The sequence below is a fragment of the Pteropus vampyrus genome, unplaced genomic scaffold, assembly GCF_000151845.1.
Source record: "Pteropus vampyrus isolate Shadow unplaced genomic scaffold, Pvam_2.0 Scaffold170, whole genome shotgun sequence".
Classification (NCBI taxonomy): Eukaryota; Metazoa; Chordata; class Mammalia; order Chiroptera; family Pteropodidae; genus Pteropus; species Pteropus vampyrus.
In genome coordinates this window covers 553,987-578,570 of record NW_011888951.1, presented here as the reverse complement: position 1 = coordinate 578,570, position 24,584 = coordinate 553,987, and the positions used below count along the sequence as shown (strand labels likewise).

Genomic DNA, 24,584 nt, shown 5'->3' with positions numbered 1-24,584 from the left:
AGTGCATATTGTGTATATGTAGAAGTAGGGGTCATGTAAATGTGAAAAAGTGACACTTGCATTTCAGGTTTGTGTTGTCATCTTTTTTCTTAGATTGTATGCAGGTCCTGAAGTTGATATCTGGAGCTGTGGTGTTATTTTATATGCTCTTCTTTGTGGCACCCTCCCATTTGATGATGAGCATGTACCTACATTATTTAAGAAGATCCGAGGGGGTGTTTTTTATATCCCAGAGTATCTGAATCGTTCTGTTGCCACTCTCCTGATGCATATGCTGCAGGTCGACCCCCTGAAACGAGCAACTATCAAAGACATAAGGTGAATATGTTTTTTGTTACTGCTGTGTACATATTCTAGTATTAGTAATAGTATCACCAATTAAATGTTTTATACAAATTTTACTTTTCTTATTACACAAACCTGATCATGTCACTCATCTTTTAAATATTTTAAATTGTTTCCCAAATTTTTAGCTTAGGTAGCAAAGCATACAAGGTCCTCGATAGAAAGGCTGTACTTAACTTCTGAAGTCTCATTTCCTGCACTCATTTACCACATCCCTTATATCAGCTCTTCAGCCGCACCGAATTTTTCCTTGTTCCTCAAATATATTTTATGTCTTCATATCTCTGTTTATATTATTCCATTTGTCTCTGCTGCCCTATTTGACCTGATAGATTTCCATTCATCCTTTAAAATTCTCCTCACATATCACCTTCCTTGTGAAATCACTTCTAATTTCTCTAGGCAATGTTAGCTGCTTCCATTTCTGTGATTTCCACATTTACTTCATGCTTTTAGTTTTTCATTCTCAGTGTATGTAGCTATTTCTCAGTGTGTCTTTCTTTTTGTTAAATTGTAACTAAATAAGGATAGAGAGAATGTCTTACTGATCTTTGTATATGCAGTGCTAGAAGGCCTAAGAATATAATAAATGCCCAGAAAGTATTTGAATAAAATTCAAATAGAAAAACAGGGTGAGATTTATGTATTTTACATAAGGTCGATGAAATAAAGAATAAAAGATTTGTTAAGATTTTTCGAATCCAAAAATAGCTACTAGTAGGTTTGCTGTGAAGAATATCTTGTTATGTGAGAAACTTTGGAAAGTATGGTTGCTGGTGCTACTGTGAATATGACCTTTATGTAGCACACACAAGTCAAGATACTTCATTGCTTTCTACTTTTTGCTTATCAAGTCATGTTTCTTAGAGGGTTTTTGTTGTTGCTGTTCTTACCTAACATTTCATCAGATATTTGCTTACAAACACATTTTTTTGACATCTTTCCAGAATCCTCCTCCTTCTCTTCACAAGCCAGAATGACTATTTAGAGACCTGTGGCTCTTGTAATATTTAAATGATGGCCGAGGTAGTTGTTTACGTGATTGTTACTGATCTCTTGCAAGAAAAGACTGATTCTTTTTGCATTCCTGTACTGTTTTCTTCTCCCAGTCTTTCTTCAGTGTTCCAGGCTTCGTGCATAAAAATGTAAAATTGTAAATTAGCACCAGATTTAGTTATGGAAATGAACTTAGCAGAAAAAAGCACCTTTTGTGTTCATAATTCTTTAGAATATATAGTTTATTTAATTGGCTTTTCCTTAGAAAGAAAATTAGATATGCTGATATGTACTTGTATCTGTCAGCACATACATTTAGAAAAGTATTGATTCTGTTATTTAAAATAGGTGCTTGTATATGTACAGGCTTTAGAAGAAAAATGTAAATAAAAGTTTACTAGGCTAAGTTAATTTATACATACGTAGGTGGTATAAAATAGTGGCATTCGTTTCTGTACTTAATATAATAACTTCAATTAGTAGTTTTCACCATTTTTTTTAAATCTAAACTTGGTTTTTTAATATTTGGGAATTCTTTATTCAATAAAATACAGTTCAGCAGGGAAAGAATTACTAAGTATTGAACAATGATTATATAACAGGTATTTTGCCAGATACTTGACATATTTTATTGCACTGACTCTCAATAAGTAGCTGTTATTAATCTCATTTTACAAACCATGAAACTAAAGCTTAGAAAGATTATATTATGATTCACTTATGTATCTATTTGCCCCTATTAAATTTTAAGTTCCTTTAAATTAGGGACCAAGTGTTAATATGTACCAAGCACTGAGTATTCAAAATGAATTAAGTGTTGAATAAATTTGTGTGTGTTGAAAATTATGAAGCTAATAAGAGTCAGCAGTGGAGCTCAACTCAGATATTGCCTGAATTCAAAACTTCTATTTCCACTGCTTCAAATTGCTGTATCGGTTCTGTGACATCTATCCTTTCTCCATTTTACCTTATTTTATATTTCTCTTATGTTATTTCTGTACAGATCTTATTTTTTCTTACAGATAGTAAACCATTGGTGGTTATAAAATGTATCTCAATACCTACTCATTCATTTAATCATTTTGTTTTTATTCAACAAATATTTAGCATCTACTAGATGCTGGGAATATAATAGTAGACAAGACAGACGTTGTCTTCATTAAAATCACATTTTTGTATTTTCCTAAATGCCTTAAGTTTAGTATTACTATTAATATTGTCATGGTTAAAAGTGAAAAGTGAAGTTCAACTGTCTAAGTACGAATCCTGATTCTTTTGCTTACTAGCTATCAGACTTGAATAGTATTTGATTAGACTGATTAATTATTCTCTGTGGGGAATAACCACTGAGACTTGGGGAGTGGCCATGGACTTCATTAATGACCTTGGAAAGTGTTATATTCCAAGTGCATATTGTGTATATGTAGAAGTAGGGGTCATGTAAATGCGAAAAAGTGACACTTGCATTTCAGGTTTGTGTTGTCATCTTTTTTCTTAGATTGTATGCAGGTCCTGAAGTTGATATCTGGAGCTGTGGTGTTATTTTATATGCTCTTCTTTGTGGCACCCTCCCATTTGATGATGAGCATGTACCTACATTATTTAAGAAGATCCGAGGGGGTGTTTTTTATATCCCAGAGTATCTGAATCGTTCTGTTGCCACTCTCCTGATGCATATGCTGCAGGTCGACCCCTGAAACGAGCAACTGTCAAAGACATAAGGTGAATATGTTTTTTGTTACTGCTGTGTACATATTCTAGTATTAGTAATAGTATCACCAATTAAATGTTTTATACAAATTTTACTTTTCTTATTACACAAACCTGATCATGTCACTCATCTTTTAAATATTTCAAATTGTTTCCCAAATTTTTAGCTTAGGTAGCAAAGCATACAACGTCCTCGATAGAAAGGCTGTACTTAACTTCTGAAGTCTCATTTCCTGCACTCATTTACCACATCCCTTATATCAGCTCTTCAGCCGCACCGAATTTTTCCTTGTTCCTCAAATATATTTTATGTCTTCATATCTCTGTTTATATTATTCCATTTGTCTCTGCTGCCCTATTTGACCTGATAGATTTCCATTCATCCTTTAAAATTCTCCTCACATATCACCTTCCTTGTGAAATCACTTCTAATTTCTCTAGGCAATGTTAGCTGCTTCCATTTCTGTGATTTCCACATTTACTTCATGCTTTTAGTTTTTCATTCTCAGTGTATGTAGCTATTTCTCAGTGTGTCTTTCTTTTTGTTAAATTGTAACTAAATAAGGATAGAGAGAATGTCTTACTGATCTTTGTATATGCAGTGCTAGAAGGCCTAAGAATATAATAAATGCCCAGAAAGTATTTGAATAAAATTCAAATAGAAAAACAGGGTGAGATTTATGTATTTTACATAAGGTCGATGAAATAAAGAATAAAAGATTTGTTAAGATTTTTCGAATCCAAAAATAGCTACTAGTAGGTTTGCTGTGAAGAATATCTTGTTATGTGAGAAACTTTGGAAAGTATGGTTGCTGGTGCTACTGTGAATATGACCTTTATGTAGCACACACAAGTCAAGATACTTCATTGCTTTCTACTTTTTGCTTATCAAGTCATGTTTCTTAGAGGGTTTTTGTTGTTGCTGTTCTTACCTAACATTTCATCAGATATTTGCTTACAAACACATTTTTTTGACATCTTTCCAGAATCCTCCTCCTTCTCTTCACAAGCCAGAATGACTATTTAGAGACCTGTGGCTCTTGTAATATTTAAATGATGGCCGAGGTAGTTGTTTACGTGATTGTTACTGATCTCTTGCAAGAAAAGACTGATTCTTTTTGCATTCCTGTACTGTTTTCTTCTCCCAGTCTTTCTTCAGTGTTCCAGGCTTCGTGCATAAAAATGTAAAATTGTAAATTAGCACCAGATTTAGTTATGGAAATGAACTTAGCAGAAAAAAGCACCTTTTGTGTTCATAATTCTTTAGAATATATAGTTTATTTAATTGGCTTTTCCTTAGAAAGAAAATTAGATATGCTGATATGTACTTGTATCTGTCAGCACATACATTTAGAAAAGTATTGATTCTGTTATTTAAAATAGGTGCTTGTATATGTACAGGCTTTAGAAGAAAAATGTAAATAAAAGTTTACTAGGCTAAGTTAATTTATACATACGTAGGTGGTATAAAATAGTGGCATTCGTTTCTGTACTTAATATAATAACTTCAATTAGTAGTTTTCACCATTTTTTTTAAATCTAAACTTGGTTTTTTAATATTTGGGAATTCTTTATTCAATAAAATACAGTTCAGCAGGGAAAGAATTACTAAGTATTGAACAATGATTATATAACAGGTATTTTGCCAGATACTTGACATATTTTATTGCACTGACTCTCAATAAGTAGCTGTTATTAATCTCATTTTACAAACCATGAAACTAAAGCTTAGAAAGATTATATTATGATTCACTTATGTATCTATTTGCCCCTATTAAATTTTAAGTTCCTTTAAATTAGGGACCAAGTGTTAATATGTACTAAGCACTGAGTATTCAAAATGAATTAAGTGTTGAATAATTCATTAATTAAGTGTTGTGTGTGTTGAAAATTATGAAGCTAATAAGAGTCAGCAGTGGAGCTCAACTCAGATATTGCCTGAATTCAAAACTTCTATTTCCACTGCTTCAAATTGCTGTATCGGTTCTGTGACATCTATCCTTTCTCCATTTTACCTTATTTTATATTTCTCTTATGTTATTTCTGTACAGATCTTATTTTTTCTTACAGATAGTAAACCATTGGTGGTTATAAAATGTATCTCAATACCTACTCATTCATTTAATCATTTTGTTTTTATTCAACAAATATTTAGCATCTACTAGATGCTGGGAATATAATAGTAGACAAGACAGACGTTGTCTTCATTAAAATCACATTTTTGTATTTTCCTAAATGCCTTAAGTTTAGTATTACTATTAATATTGTCATGGTTAAAAGTGAAAAGTCTGAAGTTCAACTGTCTAAGTACGAATCCTGATTCTTTTGCTTACTAGCTATCAGCATATACTTTCTTTTTTACTTTAGTTACATCATATGTAGTAGATTTGTTGGGAGTATAGTCTTAAGTTGAACCATGTGAATTTACTATTTCTGTAGGAACTGCAAATATTCAACTTAATATAATTAAGGCTATTAGAACAATAGCCAGCCCATAATGTTAGTTATTAATATTATTTTAAAATGATAACTTCTTTTAGTTTCACTTAAAGAAATTTGGACATATTGGGAAGTTCTAAAATTTGATTAGTAGTCTTTATCACTCATTTAGTCTTAAATCACATCAAAATTAGGTATCAGGTCATAGTGATAGAAGGACATACTTTCTGGTAGCTGTGTAGTAATCCTTATGAAATGAATTGATCATGTCTCAGGTGAACCTTCATAAACATCCTGGTTACTGCTTACCTTGGTAGAGTTAACTCAGAAACTGACTCCTGAAAATCAAAAGCTGAAAGTACGGCTTTTTAATTGGCACTTTTCTCATTGTAAACAATTATGGTCTTGCATTTAATGAATTCGAAATCAAAATTTAGAATATTTCCCTATTGATTGTTTTTTAAATATTTATTCATTTTTTTGATATAATTCACATACCATAATATGTCCTTTTAAAATGTATAACTTAGTGGTTTTTAGTATGTTTACAAAGTTTTAGTCATTACCACTATTTCAGCCCAGAATATTTTCATCATCCCCAAAAGAAATCCTTACCCATTAGTAGTCATTCCTCATTTCCCCCTCTTCTCAGTCCCTGGCACCCACTTTCTGTCTTTCTGGATTTGCCTATCCTGAGCATATCATATAAGTGGAATTATACAGCATGTGGCTTTTTGAGTCTGGCTTCTTTAACTTAGCATAATGTTTTCAAGGCTCTTTCATGGCATAGCATGTATCAGTACTTCATTTCTTTTTTGCTTAAAAAATATTCCATTGTTTGGATATACTACATTTTGTTCATTCATCAGTTAGTAGATATTTGAGTTGTTTTCACTTTTTGGCTCTTAGGAATAATGTTGCTATGAACATTCATGTACAGATTTTTTTTATGGTCATATGTTTTCATTTCTCATGAGTATATACCTAGGATTTATAATAATATGTTGTTGCTCTTGTTTGTTTAGTGATTTTGCTGAACTAATTCCATAAAGTCTGTATTCTTTGCCATGGGTAGCCACTGAAGTCTCTGCCTGGTTAGCTTAATGGTCAACTAATTTTTAGAGGTTTCTTTGAATGCCTTGATCTAATTAGTCTCCCAGGCTTTGCTGAGGGATTCTGTACATGTTGAGATATGTCTTCAGTGCTCCAAGAAGTTCATAAATCTGCCTTGGTCTTCATTTCTTGCTAGCTCAGAGCCTCAAAGTCAGTCGGTGATGAGAAATTAGAGCCTTTCACATACAACACTTCATATACGTATGGCCTTCTTGAGTCCCAGGAATATATCAGAGTATTTCAAGGACTCCTATGGAACTCTTATTCCCTTTTTCTTTTAAGTTTTTTGATCAGCTTCTTGTTTGCACCAACTCTTATTGACGCTTTGGGCAGCTGAGATGTTAGTCAGTTGCCATTGATTGTTTTTGACAATCGTCCTGGGGAGAATGTTGTTTGCAGTGAGGGAGCTCTGAGGTGAGATGAAGACAAGGCTTGCTTGTAGAGGTTTCCAGGGAATTGCTAGACATGTCAAATAATGACAATTCTCTGGGATAGGACTTTTGGGGAACACTAAACCTGTCCTCCCCATCTTTCCCGCAGTGGTTGCTATGCTGCTGGTTTCCTGGGCTATCATGATTGTGAGGCTCTTGGTTTTCAAGGCTATCTAGACATGGGGAAAGGTAGATGGATATAGGACAACTTAAAATATCACAAATCTTTCTGTTCTTACTGAGATACAGCTTTTAGTTCATTTCCAGAGTTCTGAAAAAATTGATTTTGACAATTTTTTTGTGTGTCATCTCATTGCTTTTATGGAAGAGGGAGTTTTGGGGAGTTCACTCAAAAGTGCTTACTTTCCTATTTGTCATTGCTTTTTAAAAATGTTACATGTGTAACATAATTTCTTATCCATTATTTCTTTTGAAGAAATTAATACTCAGTCATTTTTATTACTAAACACTTAATAAATGCTTGTTATTATCATGATATAGCAAATAAACACATTTATTTTTGTCTTCATACTTAATGTGTCTAGTCATAATTTATTTATTCTACATTTATTGAGCATTTATTGGGTATTGGAAATCAGCTAAATAAGACTTAGTCCCTATTGCAAGGAGCTCCCAGTATAGTAAGAAAGGTTAAGAATAAATCAAGAACTATAAAAAAAAGTGGGAATATTGTAATAGAAAGATCTACTAGAAGCTGTAGAGGTTTCATCTTTGTATATCCTCAAGGTCTGGCACACCATCATTTCTCACTTGGACTGTTGCACTAGCGTCATCACCGTTATCATCATCATTTTTTTATCTTTTCAATTTAGTTTATCACAACCAGAAAAATCTTTACAGAATGCAAATTAGATCATGCCACCCATCTAAAATCTTTCAGTGATTTTCATTAACCATAGGTTCCAATCCCAAAAACTTTTTTATAACATAACAGTTGTCAGAAATATCTGATATCTTTTGCCACTCCGACTCATAACTCATTAAGCTTTCATGAAAGTGGCTTGAGTTTAGTTCCTTGAACATGGCAAAGTTCTTTTTTGACTTAGAGTCTTTGCATATATTGTTTCTTTTGCTGGATACCTGTTCCTCAACTCTTAGCTTCTAATTATCCTGGTATCTGCTTAAATGTTACTCAGAATTGCTTCCCTAATCATCTCTCATTTTGAATTATATACTATCATTTTACCCTGTTTTCCACTCAGAATCTTTATCACAAGATTTTTATGTTTGTATATTTGTAACTGTATATTTATTTTTGTGAGTATTTGTTTAATCTTTATCCAGCTAGGATATAATCTCTTTTGTGAGGTGAAGGAGTGTGTCTTTTTGACATAGAGTGTCCTTAGTAAATATTCATAAATGAATTAATCAGTCAATAGCAGGCATCCGGGCAAAATGTATATTGATCTGAATTTAAGCTTAGGGGGTACCTCATTCCCCCATGTGATAATGCTTATGCAATCTTGGAGGAGTAGTAATAGTACAGTTAAATGACAGGGCGTGGGATTTCTTATAGTAACAACAGTAACATCACGTTCAAAGGCCCAGAAGTGTGAGAAAATAAGATTTAGCAGACTGTTTCTCAAACTTTTTGATTTCGCACCCCTTTATACTCTTAAAGTTGAGGTCTCCAAAGAGTTGTGTGTTGTGTTGTGTTTTGTTTTATTTTTTAATGCAGGCATATCTATCAATATTTATTATATTAGAAATTAAAACTGAGAAATTTACAAAATATTTAATTCACTTAAAAATAATCAACCTGTACATGGTAACATCTAAATAACATCTTGTATGAAAAATAACCTTATTTTCAACAACAAAAAGCATTATTTTACATTTTCAAATCCTATTAATGTTTGGCTTAATCAAAGATGACAGGTTCTCATATCTACTTCTTGATTCACTGTTGCAATGTGTTATATTAGTTGAAGTCTAAAGATAAAATCTGACCTCACTCATATAAGGGATTGGAAAAGAGAGGAGCAGTTTAATAGCCTTTTAGATAGCTGTGGATATTTTTCTTTGATATTAAACCAAAGCTTAATATGTTAGTTGCATTATCAAATATGAAAATATATCAATTAACTATTGTAGTTGTTTTGTATTAAGATTCACTGGTCTGTTTTGCATTTTAGTGGATCTTTTACCCATGTATAATTCTGCAATATCATGCATTGGTCATTTGGAAAATATTGAGTTTTCAAGTTAGATTTTCCAAATGGTGACACATTTCATTATATAATATTAAAATCATACTCATTATTATCATCATTACAAAGTTCTCAGAAAAGTCTTTAAGTATTGAGAAGCCGTCAAGCTCATGGAGACAGATAAAATTACACATAATTCTAAAATTTTACTTGAAAGCTTGGATTTTATATTTGGCATCAAATACTTCTAATTGTTTCCTCTTAAGTGACAGGCTCATTTTGTTGATTTTTGAGAAAATGTCAGCCAGATACCCAAGTCCGAATAACCACAGTTACTCAAGGTTAAAGGTTAATTAACTTATCCAGGGTCACACAGCTAGTAAGTTACTAGAGCAGGTCTTTCTGATTCCGTTATGTTGTATTGCCTCATGTCTCAATTATTTGGGAGTTGCCAAAGCTTGTTCTTACAATAGTGTGTTGTGGTATTTTTCCTAGAGAGCATGAATGGTTTAAACAAGATTTGCCCAGTTACTTATTTCCTGAAGACCCCTCCTATGATGCTAACGTCATTGATGATGAGGCTGTGAAAGAAGTGTGTGAAAAATTTGAGTGTACAGAATCAGAAGTAATGAACAGTTTATATAGTGGTGACCCTCAAGACCAGCTTGCAGTGGCTTATCATCTTATCATTGACAATCGGAGAATAATGAACCAAGCCAGTGAGTTCTATCTCGCCTCTAGTCCCCCAACTGGTTCTTTTATGGATGATAGTGCCATGCATATTCCCCCAGGCCTGAAACCTCATCCAGAAAGGATGCCACCTCTTGTAGCAGACAGCCCGAAAGCAAGATGTCCATTGGATGCGCTGAATACAACTAAGCCCAAATCTTTAGCTGTAAAAAAAGCCAAGTGGCATCTTGGGATCCGAAGTCAAAGCAAACCATATGACATTATGGCTGAAGTTTACCGAGCTATGAAGCAGCTGGATTTTGAATGGAAGGTAGGAAATTGTATATTGAGATGATTTGTAGAAGCCATTTTTTGTGCGTAGTAAGCTGCTGTGAGCTGCTGAGTTGAGAACTGAGGTCAATAAAAAAGTTGTTTTTGATTTAGTTGTAAATTAAGTGGTTTTGATGCTTCTGGCTGATAAACCCCATTCTTTGCAATAATATACCATGTGCATGCGAAACAAACATCTGTAAGAAAGAAAAGTGTTGATGTTGAGGACCTACATATTTTTGAATTACAAACTAGCATTTTTGGCAGATAAACAAAAGGTAATGAACTCGAAGTCACCTGTTTCAGCATCCATTATAGTAATAAAAAGTCATGTGTCTTCAAAGATACATATTTTTACTTTTCTCTCTTTTTTAGGGAAGGTTTTTTTTTTTGCTTTTTGCCAACAGCTGTAGCAGCTAATGGTCAATACACATTATACCATCAGGCTATATTTTGTTCATTCAACAGATATTTTCTCTAAGTTGAGAAAAATCTCCCTTATTTGGCTGGTGCTTTTAATCCTTAGTTACGGTGTCTTTTTCTTACTCAAGTCCACATTTTACTTTTTTATTAGTGCTCCAATTTATTTTAATTCTATTTGTGTATATGTAGGGGGCGGGGGGAACATTTTTTCATTTCCGTTATCCCTATAACTCTTGTTCCTTTCTTGAGGACTGTGAATGTATTTTTAAAGGTAGAAGAAAAACACTCAAGCACACCATGTAAATGTTCACTTGACATGTTTGAATAAATCAGTCATTTTCATTTCATTATTTGTGCATGAAATACATAAATAAAATTTTTCTTTGAAACCATTTAAACCACAGTTTTCTGTAGCAGTTTGATTTTAGTTAAAAAAGAATTGTTAATATCTTTAAAATTCCTTGCAGAAAAAATTTTGGAACTAATTTGATAGATGTTTTGCAAACCCAGGATCTTCTTTATCTGAGCTGCAATTTTCTTATCTTCAAAAGGCAGATAATACCTTTCTCACAGGATTATTGTGATACTTAAATTTTGTGACAATACCTATTACAGTGCCTGATGCAAACTATTAATGTCGGTTGCCCTTTATACTTTCTACTCCATATTCATAAGTAAAATATTCAAGTTGAGGCTGGGCAACCAAAATTATTATTGGTGTTTTAGAGTAAGGCATGTCTAGAATGACGGCTAGATGCCATATAATCTCAGAGTTCCCTTTAAATTTTAATTGCTATACACACTACTGTTGGTGGAGATTGAATAAATACTAACCTACCATGTAATATAAAAAAAAGATCATTCAAGTCTACAGCCATGCCACCCTGAACACGCCCGATCCGCTCGATCTTGTATGATCTCGGAAGCCAAGCGGAGTCGGTCCTGGTTAGTATGTGGATGGGAGACCACCTAGGAAGACCAGGTGCTGTAGATTTTTTTTTTTTTAAATGATCATTCACGAATTTCTTCTCTGCTCTACCTCCATCAGTTATTTGTTTTGGTATTCTTTGCAATAAGAATAGGGAGATGTTTTGTAGTTTGTTGTTTTTAACATTTTTCCTTAAAGAAAATTTCCCATTTTAGGTAGTGAATGCATACCATCTTCGTGTAAGAAGGAAAAATCCAGTAACTGGCAATTATGTGAAAATGAGCTTACAACTTTACCTGGTTGACAATAGAAGCTATCTTTTGGACTTTAAAAGCATTGATGGTAAGGAAGCTATGCAGGCATGAGCTCTGAGAAGATAAAACTGGGCACTAGTTGACAGGATGTTAAAATCATCTCAAAGACGTGGTGGGTTGCTCGTCACTGGTTTTTAAGTGATCTAAATTGAGCTAAAAATGTAAGTGTGAAATGAAAAGGATCAAAGACACACATCTCAAATCCAGCACTTCTCCAAAAGAAGTGCTTCCTTGGCATCAAAAGTGTTGGCTGTGGAACAGAAAACAGGGAAGCAGTTTTTACCTGAAATTAGCTGATGTTGTCAGGTGGTCACATTTTCTCATTCATATTTTATTACTGTTAGCGTTATAATATCTAAACTTCCCCATTCATCAAATTCCTTTATCTTGGTTGGCCAAGGTGACCGAACAGGCCTCTCTTGGGACTTAGGTTGGACTTCGGTGCCTGTGGCTGTCCAGGAGCCAAAGGAGTTGAGGGAGGAGGTTCTATCTGAGTATTTACTGTGTGCCAAGGATCAGACCTGGGTGAACCCGATGTGCTTGTTTTGTTCAGAGGCCCATGTGGGATAAAACTGAATAAACTGAGGATCAAGTGCTAGATGGAACAAGAGGAAGACTGAGTTCAGATATAAGGAAGTCTATTTAAACAGAGCTTGTAAATTTTATTCTTGAACTACCATCAACTATAGCATTTTTTGTATGGTCCCCAGACCACTTTCATCAAAATTATGCAGAGTTCTTATTAAAATGCAGATTCTTGGGAACTACCCCCCAGACCTACTAAATCAGAATTTCTGCAAAACTGGGAATCTGAATTTTTAACAAGATTTCCCTTGTTCCACTCTCAGGCAATTTCAGTGTACTCCGAAGGTCAGAACTACTGTGTTTCGGTAACTTTTATTTTTACCTGAATGATTTTTTATTGATATGCTGTAAGAAAATAAGCCTTCAGGGATGTGTTTTCTTCATTGCAGGGTATTCGTTTGATTTCAAGGTTAATGCTGAATCTTATGTTGAGAAGGATTTAGGGGTCACCTTTTGACTGTGTGAAAGTATTGTGATTGATTAGTGATGTCTTTCTCCATTGTGGGAGGAAAGAGGTATTATCACCCTGCTCCTAAAACACTGAAATATGACATTCATTATTAGATTGCATTTGCTCAGATGTGTTTACTTATTTAATATTCTGAATATAGCATCTTAATAGGAAGGGCTAAGACAAATAGACCTTTCAGATAAATTGTTCTTCTTTGGTCCATTTCAGATGAGGTGGTGGAGCAGAGGTCTGGTTCTTCAACACCTCAGCGTTCCTGTTCTGCTGCTGGCTTACACAGACCAAGATCAAGTTTTGATTCTGTAACTCCAGAGAGCCATTCGCTTTCTGGCTCTCTTACTGGCTCCTTGACCGGAAACCCATTGTCTTCAGTTACACCTCGGCTGGGCAGTCACACCATGGATTTTTTTGAAATGTGTGCCAGTCTGATCACTACTTTAGCCCGTTGATGTTCTATCCCTAGTTTATATCTTTCTGTTACTGCACTGTGAAAATCAGATATATTCTTTAAATTATTATTTTACTTATGCATATCACATACTCTAAAATGCTGATTGACAGACGTGAATATTGCCAGGGGACACCCAATGCCATTGAAATCACTGAAAACGAGTTTAACATTTTATTTACCTGTAGAAGTCTGTAATTCTATTTTGTCTATGATAAATTCACATAGGCAGACTCTTTAATAGGTGAACATTGATGAAGATTGTTAATTTAAAATTGTGAGTTCACTACAGATGATTAATACACCTTCACTGGTGAACCATCTCAAAGGATGGTTTGGCAGCACCTCCTTGCTTTACTCTTTAGGTAAATTCAGTTTACTTCTAAATATTTCAGCAGGCTTTAAGCTGTGTTTATGCACCTAATTCTTTTGCACGAGAAGATTAAAAAAATAAAACAAGGATTAGTAAGTAGTGTTTAAATGTTAAATTCTTAAAAGCCTGCCCCCAAAATATCAGAAGCCAAGTTCTTCTAATAGTTTTCACCTAGTGTTTAACACAAGGGCTGTGGTCCTGTAACAGGACTGCTTTCCTTGTTCCTTAAAAACTGTAACCAACTAGAGGTTTTATCTTGAGATTTCTGTGAATAACATTTATTTTAAAAGCCTTCAAGATTCTACTCAGTATTGGAACATCTGGAATTGCAACGACTTTTATCTTTTTCATAAACATATCATTTTAAAACATGACTTCAAAACCTACCTTTTGCAAATTCTTTTTTGTTCTATTTATTTTTGTACTTTCTAAAATGTGATGAAATAATTACATGAAACAAAGCGAAGCATCAACAGTCTCTTTAAAAAGAGCTGTTATCTTTGATTTCTTACTGGGTGTGGTAGTTGGGGGAGTGTGTGTGCGTGTGTATGTGTGTGTGTGTGTGAAAGAGAGAGGGAGAGGTTGCATCTCACATGTTAATTCTTCATCTGAATAAGTTTGTTATTGCAGCCAACCCCTCCCTCACCCTAGTCACCTTCTGTCTTTGTTTATTGTTTAATCCTTAGTGGCTGATTGGTTTAGCTTTTAAATCTTTTCTGGTTACCTTTCTTTGTTTTATATCTTGGTTGCTAGCCATCCAATTTGAAAACATGTTCTAGCCCTAAGGGCTTTTATGTACCTCCAAAGCTTGATAGGCTGTGGCCTTCACTGTTGCACCTCTTAGGGCAGGGAAGCCCTGAACATTAAAAAAAAAATCTCTCTTGTATAAATATACGTGCTGTTTACATATATACATATATGTATTCACACACCAATGCTTTTAAAGGAAAACCAAACTTTTGCTTTGTGCAGGTTGTGTGTGTGTGTGTGTTGTAATCTTAAAAAAAAACTTGTATACAGCAGGGTAGATAATAGCTGATTGATTATATTTTGTTTTAGTAAAAGTATTTAATTTTTAAATTATGTGTAATTTATCTAATTTGTATTTATTCGTTTTCTTTAGTATGTTATAATTAACAATCTCACCTGACTTGCCCTAGAAAAGATTAAGCTCTTGAAAACAAAAAGTGACTAAGCCTTGACAGGTTTCTCTTTGCCAAAAAGGTTTTCTACAGGAAGCAAATGAGAATGTTAGACCAAGTTTCTCCTGTGTTTATGGAAGATAGCCATGTCTGTCTTTAAATAGTTTGAGTCAGGAGTTTGTAGTGTTACATCATATTGTTTTGTAGAACTTTTAAAAATACTCATTAAATGACTTTTAAAGTCTGACTTCTTAAAATAAAAGGAATCTTTGCTGGGAAAGAGAGGGTGGGATTGCAGTTAAGAATTTTTAACCTTTGAAAGATTGCCATCTAGTGGCACCAAAGGGTGCTTTTTGTGATTATTTTTATAGAGATAAGCAGTAGTCTTGTTGTGTTAGTCTGATGTGCATTACAAATATGGCATAATTTTGGCCTCTCCAAATGTGTAAATATATCTTTTGGGAAAAACAAGGCCACCTCATAACATTTGCCTGACTATGAATGGGATGACCTTAGAAATAAGGAACTAGTCTCATTCCTTATTCCCGTGACAAATTCTCTAACAATTTTGAAGGTAAAGAAACAACAGGAAGGAATCCAGTGGCATTTTAGCTTCATTAGTCTAATAATTCAGATATTAGAAACATTCAAATCAAAATTATATGGATGATTATCATGTTTTTTGAGAGTTAAAATAGTTACTGTTTGCTCATTCTTGCCAGTATTCATGATTATCTACAATTTGGTAGTTACCTGTCAAAATTTTAGGAAAATAAAGGGTTACAGTTTTGGTTCTTGTATGCTTAAGTTTTTAAAACATAACATTCTGTGAATCTCAAATTGTTATTTATATAAGAGAGAAGATTACAGAAGGCTTATTAGTCCAGTATAACAGGGGCTAGATACATTGTCAAAGGGGACTTTTTGTTTCTAATGACCAGGAAAGAATAAATTACTGAATTCCCACATTTTAATCTTATAAACTGGTTAATTGTGGATATGGTCTTTGGTAGATAGATCTGGGGCAAGAACTTCCTTCCAGTTAAAATTCTGGAGACCTTCTCTTAGTAGGTTGTAGATAAAGCCTTAGCTATATCATGGAAATGGACTCCATAGGATTCTAGAATAGCATTTCCCAAATTGTATTCTATGAGATTACCGCCCCCCCCAACCCCCAACAAAAACAAAAACACCATTCTATTTGAGCAAGTTTGGAAAATGTTTCATGCTACCCTCTCGCTAGAGGATGACAATGGATATGAACATTAAAGACTCTGATATCAAAGTCCTTCTGTGAAGAAAAAAAAAAAATTTAATTTTATTTAACCCTACTTTGTCCAAATTAATTTAACCATCTTTTTAAACTTATTATCTCAAGGGAAAAAGCAGATTTGGAATATACTAGTTTAGGAAATTATTGTTCCAGATTGTCATAATTAGGATAATTAAGAACAAAATAAAGACTTGCTTTAACCCCTTTCACTTGTTGGAGAGAATCTGGTTCAAAATCAGAATAATTTCATTTTAAACTGTGGACATACTCATCTTGAGCAAATGCTGGACTAAATAGAATTATGTATGTCTGCAGCTTTTTCATAGCACCATGATTTTCTTAATCAGGTTGTGATTGGGAGCAAAATTACTTTTTGTGTTGAGTGAATAACTGAAAAATCTTGAACAAGATCACTTGTAAAAAGTATTAAGAGATTAGTGATTAATGCTTATGGCTGTATGGATGATCAGTCAATATCATTGATTCTTACTTTCAAAATGTGTAATCAGTGAACATTTTCCAAATACTTATAAATAGTTAGATCTAATTTCTATTATTCTTTAATGTAGGAAGAAACATCTCAAATAGAATTTGTAAAAGGGGAGGTAGGCAAACTCTTATAAGTTGGATTGTTTTCATCAACAAACTTTTAGAGACACTTTTGTAACCTCTAGTGTTTGCATTCCTTGATACTAGCCATCCATCCATCCATCAAGAGAATTCAGGAGCCTACATTAATCAGAAATGATAGTATTTCAATGTCAGGGAATTGGCTATATGTAGTACAGATAGTTGTCCATTTTCTGCATGTAGGTTATCCATGACAGTTCCATAATTCTGGGTTTGCTTTCTCTTATTCCCTAGCCAATATGTACTCAGGGAATACAAATTGATTTTTAGTATTAGATGAAACATAATTGAGAAAATAATCATAGACAACTGTTACAGATTTTTTGATGATTTATTTATAGCCTCTGTTAGTGTGCAGTATACTGAATTAATAAGCACTGCAGTTTTCATTTATAAAATATAAAAGCTTGGAACCTGTTTAACACAGATATTGTATCTTTGTCTATTCACTGATTAATAATTTAAATCCTATTAAAGGTTGTGAAATCTCAGTATCTAAATGTTAGACACATTCACAACTTTGTTTTTGTTTGTTTTTAAAGACTCCCCACCTTTTCAACTTGGCATTTCTTTACCTGGTCATCCTGTCACTCTGTGACTTTTTAAATAGGGAATGTAATTTATTTTGATAATAGTTCTCAGAGATTCTACTTTATTAGAAATTCTGGATGAGGGATATGTGCAATCTGTTGGTAAGTTACATCCGATGTTGGGGTTCATTTTTGTAACCTCTAAAGTGGGAGGGATAGATTAAAAGACCTCTGAGATATCTTCGGGCTTTAAAGTTATGTCTTATATGATTTGTGTTAGTATCCACTTTTCATATATTTAGTTTTTATACTAGTGTGAATATTCTCTATCTGTTTGGTGAGGCATTTTGAAGGTATGTATATACTTGAATATTTTTCTAAGTACAGCTGCCCTCTGGAATACAAATGGCAGAAATTATCCAGACAACTAAGTATGTTAAAGCATCATGTGCACTTGACATAAAGCAAAACATGACTAATTTGAAGTGATGGAAGTGTTCCATACATTTTCTTAGTGATTGTTAGATCCAGAGACTCTCCATATTTATTAACTTAATATATTGTAGTAACCTTGTGAGGTAACCACTTTCCAGATAAGAAAGCAGGACCAGAAAGCTCTTCATAAAGATTTAATGCCATACAGGTATTCAGCGTTGATCACTGTTCTTCATATGAAACATCTGAGTAGTTGAGTAATAAAAGTAAACACACAAATGTATTGCTTTCAGGTCTTAGAGCGACATAATGTAGTCTTAATTGATTATTTCTTAGTTTAATTATTCGAACCAGTTGATTGTACTAACTAGATGTAATTATCTGAAGTATTTGTGATTAGCATTTTGATTTTTATAAGTACTTTTACGTTATCGAGGGTGCTGCTTAATACTAAAGGAACTTTTTAGGACGTGATTCTTCTAATTTTATTTACATGGTTCTTATAGTACAATCTTTTTAAAAAAGTAAAACCAGTTTCAGCCCCTATCTTAAATTATCATAGTTTTTGACTGTTATCTGAATCAGGCTTATCTAAATTTCATATACAGATTGATAACTTTTCATTTTGTATGCATGTTAAGTGATAAAACACTATTTTCATAGAGTGCATTTCTATTCACGGACTACCTAATTATTATCAGCTTGATAGAATTCTCTCAAACCTTATAAAACTTTGAAATGTAATTTGTTTTATGAGTTTTAAAAATTATATAAACCTTGTTTAAACAAGATGCCAGTATCCTTTAGTAGCCTTTCCCACATATAATTATGATGTATTTGATGCCACTGAACAGTAATAGCAAAGAGAACAGGACCCACAGTCTAGACTGGATTGAGTTTTAATTAAACTTCTTCAGCTATAACTTGATAAGAATCAGGCTGGTCTAGAAGTTATCAGACTGTGGGCCTGTATTAATTTTGTGAACCAATGTTAATGTTTACTACCAGTCTTGCATAGCAATGCCAGTTTTCGGCCGTGACTGTGTATGTGACTTTTGGTAACTACTGTTTATATCTAAAGCAGTTTAGATTTTGTGGAAGTAGTTTATGATTATTTGGACAAGCAGGGTAGGTAAATTTCAGTTACATTTAAAGTGCAATTAAGGAAATTCTAGAGTAGAGTGCTCTTTACAGGAAAAAAAGCATTTGTAGAATATCCTAGCATGAAAGCTTTTTTGAGCATTCATAGAATTTTGACAAGATTCATATAGTGTGATTATTATTTTTTTGTTTATTCAGTGTTTGCCACTTTGTGTTGTTTTAAAATTTCAAGGAAAAATAGAAACGTTCTAGCCAAGGAGAATCAATTGTATAGTTTTTTGCTGCTAATTTACACATGCATTTTTTTACAGCTAAAAGCCTCTTTCCAATAAGTTTTGTGACAAAGGCCACTTTTCTAGACAGATGACATTTTCGTAAAATAGAAAAGAGAAACAGATCCACCAATCTAAAAAATAAAAAACAAAAACACTTTAATTGTGCCTTTTCTTTTAAATTATAGGAACAGTAATAATTAATCAAAAACTTATTTGAACTGTATTTTCTTATATTCCGATTTCTCCCACTTTTGTTTGTATTTCCCCTCCTCAAATGTTCACATTGTTTTTCTTTTTGTCTTTTTGGGTTCTTTTGGCCTGACCTCACCTTGTCACAATCAGAAATTGTTCACTGATGTATTTTTCTACTTCTTTTATGTTGCTTCACTTTTTAAGTCACCTTGGTAAAAGTTTGGCTGCCTTTTCATGTTTTTAAAATGAATGCAATGAATAGCAATCTTTATAGTTCAGCCCCTTAAAAAGTTTGTGAAGGAAAGAAATAATGCAAAGAATATAATCTAATTTGGAATCTGAGTCTCAGTTTGGCTGCTATGTCAGCAGCAAGTCACATAACCTCATTTAGTTTTCTCACCTACAAAATGTGGATAATAACCTACCTCACAGATGTATGTGAGAAACTGAAAGCCCTTGTTAAAATACAGGGTTAATCATCCTCATATTTAATGTAAATCCTCTTTTTTTTAAAAATAGATATCTTTGATACTGATATTTTGATTTTAGGTAAGTCTTATGTGGTAAAAATGTAGTGGTAAAAGTGTTTTAGACCACAGTTTCACAAATTATGGTATTCTTATTTTAAGTGACAAAATTTCTTGAAACATTGAATATTCAGTTACCAAATTTGTCTTCTGTTGCAACATATATTCAGAACTTCTTAAAATGTCAGCTGAAGCTGCCTTAATGTACTAACACAGCTTTCTGTCAAGACTGTTCACAGATCTATGGCTGTACAATGTTGTGTTTAATGTAAAATTGTTATAGAACTGTAAATTTAATAAGCATAGTAATCTTAATATTGTTTTCAGAAGAATGCTTGTATTCTTTATCATGTATACATAAATATCATACAGTGGATTTCGAATGCAACAAATAAAACTGAAAGTTGACAGCCAACAGTTTATGTCCATGACAATCATCAGAAAATGTAAGATTGGATATTAAGTATTTAAATTTTTTTTAAAGAAGATCCTGTATTCTTTCTTAGACCATCTTTGAAAAGAAAAAATTTCCATAGGCTGGTACATTAAACTACTGAAGCACGTAACTATTAAAAACATTTTTTTAACTGTTGAAATTGGGATCACTTTTTATAATTCGTTTTAGGAAGAAAAAGACCAGATTCCCAGTGCTTTCTTGTTTTAATAACCATAAATTCAAATTTCAGTTTTGTTTGTTATGACTTATTTGTGAGTGTTCAATGATCAGTGGGAAGGATGTGTCTTTCAGTAACTGTGTGGTAAAGATGTCTTCTTGAATTACACAGCATTCACGGTTATAGGTTCACCCTAGTTAATATTTGCATTGTACAAACTCATAGATAACAGACACAAAAGAGAACAGCAGCCTGCCTGATTGCTTATAGCTTTCTTCACAAAATCAAATTAAACTGTCTGGTTAATTTAAAAGTTATTTTTGTTTCTGTTCAGTTATTAAGCTAATATTCTGCACGTCAGTGAATAATTAGAGAAAGCTGTTGTAGAAGAACGTTGCCTAATGATTCCTCGGAGATTTCATACTATCTTTGTCCACTTTTGCTTCTTTATTGTACATTGTAATTTCTAACTTTAGCCATTGTGTTAGTTTTCTGTTGCTGCCATAAGAAATTACTACAAACTTAATGATTTTAACAATGCAGTTTTTTTTTTATTGTCAAGGTAACGTTGGTTAATAATATATAGGTTTCAGGTGTACGACATTATAATTTAGCATCTGTATACACTATAGCAGGCTCGCCCCCAAGTCTAGTATCCATCCATCACCATGTGTTTGACACCATTTACCAATTTTACCCTCACCCCAACCTCTTACCCCTCTTAGAAACACTGATCTGTTGTCCGTATCTGAGTTTTTGTTTTGTTCGTTCATTTATCTATCTTTTGTTTCATGTTCCACATATGAGTGAAATCATGTTTTTTTTTGTCCTTTTCTGACTTACTTCACTTTGCATAGTATCCTCAAGATCCATCCATGTTTTTGCAGATGATAATATTTCATCTTTTTTATGGCTTAATAGTATTCCATTGTATGTGTGTATGTGTATATATACATATGCATATATATATACCACAATTTCTTTATCCATTCATCTATCGATGGACACTTAGATTGTTCCCATATCTTGGCTATTGTAACGAACTGTAATGAACATAGGGGTACATACATCTTTTTGAATTGTGTTTTTGTATTTGGATAATACCCCGAAGAGGAATTGCTGGATCATATAGTAGTAACTATTCTTAATTTTTTGAGGAACCTCCATATTGTTTTTCATAGTGGCTGCCCCAGTTTACATTCCCACCAACAGTGTTCAGGGGTTCCCCTTTCTCCATATCCTTGCCAGCACTTGTTTGTTGATTTATTGATGATAGCCATTCAAACAGGTGTGAGGTGATACCTCATTGTGGTTTTTACTTGCATTTCCCTAAATGATGTTGAACATCTTTTTATGTGCTTGTTGGCTATCTGTCTGTGTTCCTTGGAAAAATGTTTCTGTTCATTTTTTTAAATTGGGTGGTTTCTTTTTTGTTGAGTTGTATGAGTTCTTCATATATTTTGGATATATTAATCCCATATTGGAACTATCATTTGCAAATATCTTTTCCCTTTCAGGTGGTTGCCTTTTTGTTTTGTTGGGTTTGTTTTTTTTTTTGTTATGCAAAAGACTTTAGTTTGATGTAGTCCTGCTTGTTCATTTTTGTTTTCATTTCTCTTGTCTTTGGAGTCAAATTCACAGAAACACCACTAACACTGATGATGTTCAGAAGCTTCGTACCTATGTTTTCTTCCATGTATTTTATTGTTTCAGGTCTTACATTCAAGTTATTTTGTGTATGGTGCAAGACAGAGGTCTAGTTTCATTCTTTTGCATGTGAGTGTCCAGTTTTCTCAAAACTTTTTATTGAAGAGAATTTGCTTTTTCCATTGTATATTTTTGGTTCCTTTGTCCGTATACGTGTGGGTTTGTTTCTGGGCTCTCAATTTGTTTTATTCTGTGTATCTGTTTTTCTGCCAGTATCATACTGTTTTGATAACTAGAGCTTGTAAGCATAGTTTGAAATTGAGAAGTGTGATACTTCCAGCTTTGTTCTTTCTCTCAGAATTGTTTTGGCTACTTGGAATCTTTTATAGTTCCAAAACAAATTTTAGGATTTTTGTTGTTGTTGTTCTATGAAAAATGCCATTGAAATTTTGAGATGGATTGCAATGAATCTGTAGATTGCTTTAATATGGACATTTTAATAATGTTAATTCTTCCAATTCATGAACACTGAATATATTTTCACTTCTTTGTATCTTCTTCAATTTCTTTCAACAGTGTCTTGTAGATTTTAGTGTCCAGGTATTTCACCTCTTTGTTAAGTTTATTCCTGGGTATTTTATTTTTTTTGTTGCAATTGTAAATGGGATTGTTTTCATTTCTCTTTCTGATATTTTATTATTAGTATATAGAAATAGTAGATTTTTGTATATTGATTTTGTATCCTACAACTTTACGATGTTTATTCTAATGTTTTGGTGGAGTCTTTAGCGTTTTCTGTATATGAAATCACATCATTAGCAAATAGTGACAGTTTAACTTCTTTTCTGATTTGGATGCTTTTTATTTTTCTTGCCCTGACTAGGATTTACAGTACTATGTGGAATAAAATTGGCAAGAGTGGCTATCCTTGTCTTGTTTCTGTTCTTACAGGAAAAGCTCTCAGTTTCTCACCACTGAGTGTGGTGTTATCTGTGGATTTGTCATATATGGGCTTTATAATGTTGAGGTACTTTCATCTCTATCCGTTCGAGAGTTTTTTAAAATCATAAGTTGATATATCTGTCCAATGCTTTCTCTGCATCTGTTAGATGGTTATATGATTTTTATCCTACATTTTATTAATGTGATGTATTGTGCTAATTGATTTGTGGGTCATGAACCATCCTTGCATCCCTGGGATGAATCCCACTTGGTTGTGGGATACAACAATGTCTTTTAATATATTCCATTTGCAGATATTTTGTTGAGCATTTTTGTATCTATGTTCATTAGAGTTATTGGCATATAATTTTCTTTTTGTTTGTCTTTGCCTAGTTTTGGTATCAGGGCAATGTTGGCTTTGTAAAATGAATTAGGAAGCGTTCCCTCTTCGGTATTTTTTGGAAGAGTTTGAGAGGGATGGGGATTAAATCTTCTTTGAAGGTTTAGAATTCACTCTCTGGTCTTGGACTTTCTGGGAGGTATTTGATTACTGTCAATTTCCTTACTAATGATTGGTCTATTCAGATTTTCTATTCATGATTTAGTCTAGAAATATTGTGTGATTCTAAGAATTTATCCATTTCTTCTAGGTTATTCAGTTGGATGGCGTCTAGCCTTTTATAGTATTCTGTTATATCCTTTGTATTTCTGTGGTATGTTTTAACTTCTCTTTCATTTCTGATTTTGACTTCTTTTCCTCAGTGTATTTAGTTAAAGGTTTATTTTTGCAAATGACTAGCTCTTAGTTTTATTAATCTTTTCTGTTGTAATTTTAGTCTCTATTTATTTTTGCTTTGATTTTTATTATTTCCTTCCTTCAACTCACTTTGGGCTTTGTTGTTCTTTGTCTAGTTTTTGAAAATATAATGTTAGATTGAGATTTTTCTTGTTTCTTGAGGTAGGCCTATATTGCTGTAAACTTCCCTCTTAGTACCGCTTTTGCTGAATCCCAAAGATTTTAGCATGTTGTATTTTTATTTTCATTAGTCTCTATATGCTTTTTGGTTTCTTCTCTATTATTTCATTGATCCAATAGTTGTTCAGTTGCATGTTTAATCTCTACATATTTGTGATTTTTTCCCCAGCTTTCTTATTGTAGTTGATTTCTAATTTCATATTAATGTGTTCGAAAAAGATGCTTGATATTTCAGTCTTCTTGAATTTATTGACTTGTTTTGTTTCCCAACATATCTATCCTTGAGAATGTTTCACGTGCACTTGAGAATAATGTATGTTCTGTTGTTTTGGGATGGAAAGTTCTATAAAAGTCTATTAAATCCAACTGGTCTAATTTATCATTTGAGGATGATGTTTTTATTGACTTTCTGTCTGGATGATCTATCTATTGGTGTAGATGGGGTGTTCAAGTCTCCTACTCTTATTCTGTTGTTCTCTATTTCTCCCTCTTGGTCTAGTAATAATTGTTTTATATATTTTGCTGCTCCTAGGTTGAGTGCATATATATATCAACA

The 24,584-nt window shown here is 33.0% G+C and overlaps 1 protein-coding gene and 1 pseudogene across 2 annotated transcripts in view; both read left to right on the top strand.

The window, feature by feature from the left end:
* Positions 1–20,777, top strand: part of PRKAA2 (protein kinase AMP-activated catalytic subunit alpha 2) — a 71,351-nt gene extending 50,574 nt beyond the window's left edge. For both annotated transcript variants that reach the window (XM_023536804.1, XM_023536805.1), the window contains exons 6-9: positions 94–318; positions 9,701–10,205; positions 11,771–11,897; positions 13,134–20,777. In XM_023536804.1, coding sequence (XP_023392572.1) covers positions 94–318; positions 9,701–10,205; positions 11,771–11,897; positions 13,134–13,372 — 1,096 coding nt within the window. In that variant the 3' untranslated portion in view covers positions 13,373–20,777. The remainder of the gene's footprint in view (positions 1–93; positions 319–9,700; positions 10,206–11,770; positions 11,898–13,133) is intronic.
* LOC111745959 lies at positions 11,494–11,621 on the top strand (annotated as a pseudogene).
* Positions 20,778–24,584: the final 3,807 nt, after the last annotated feature.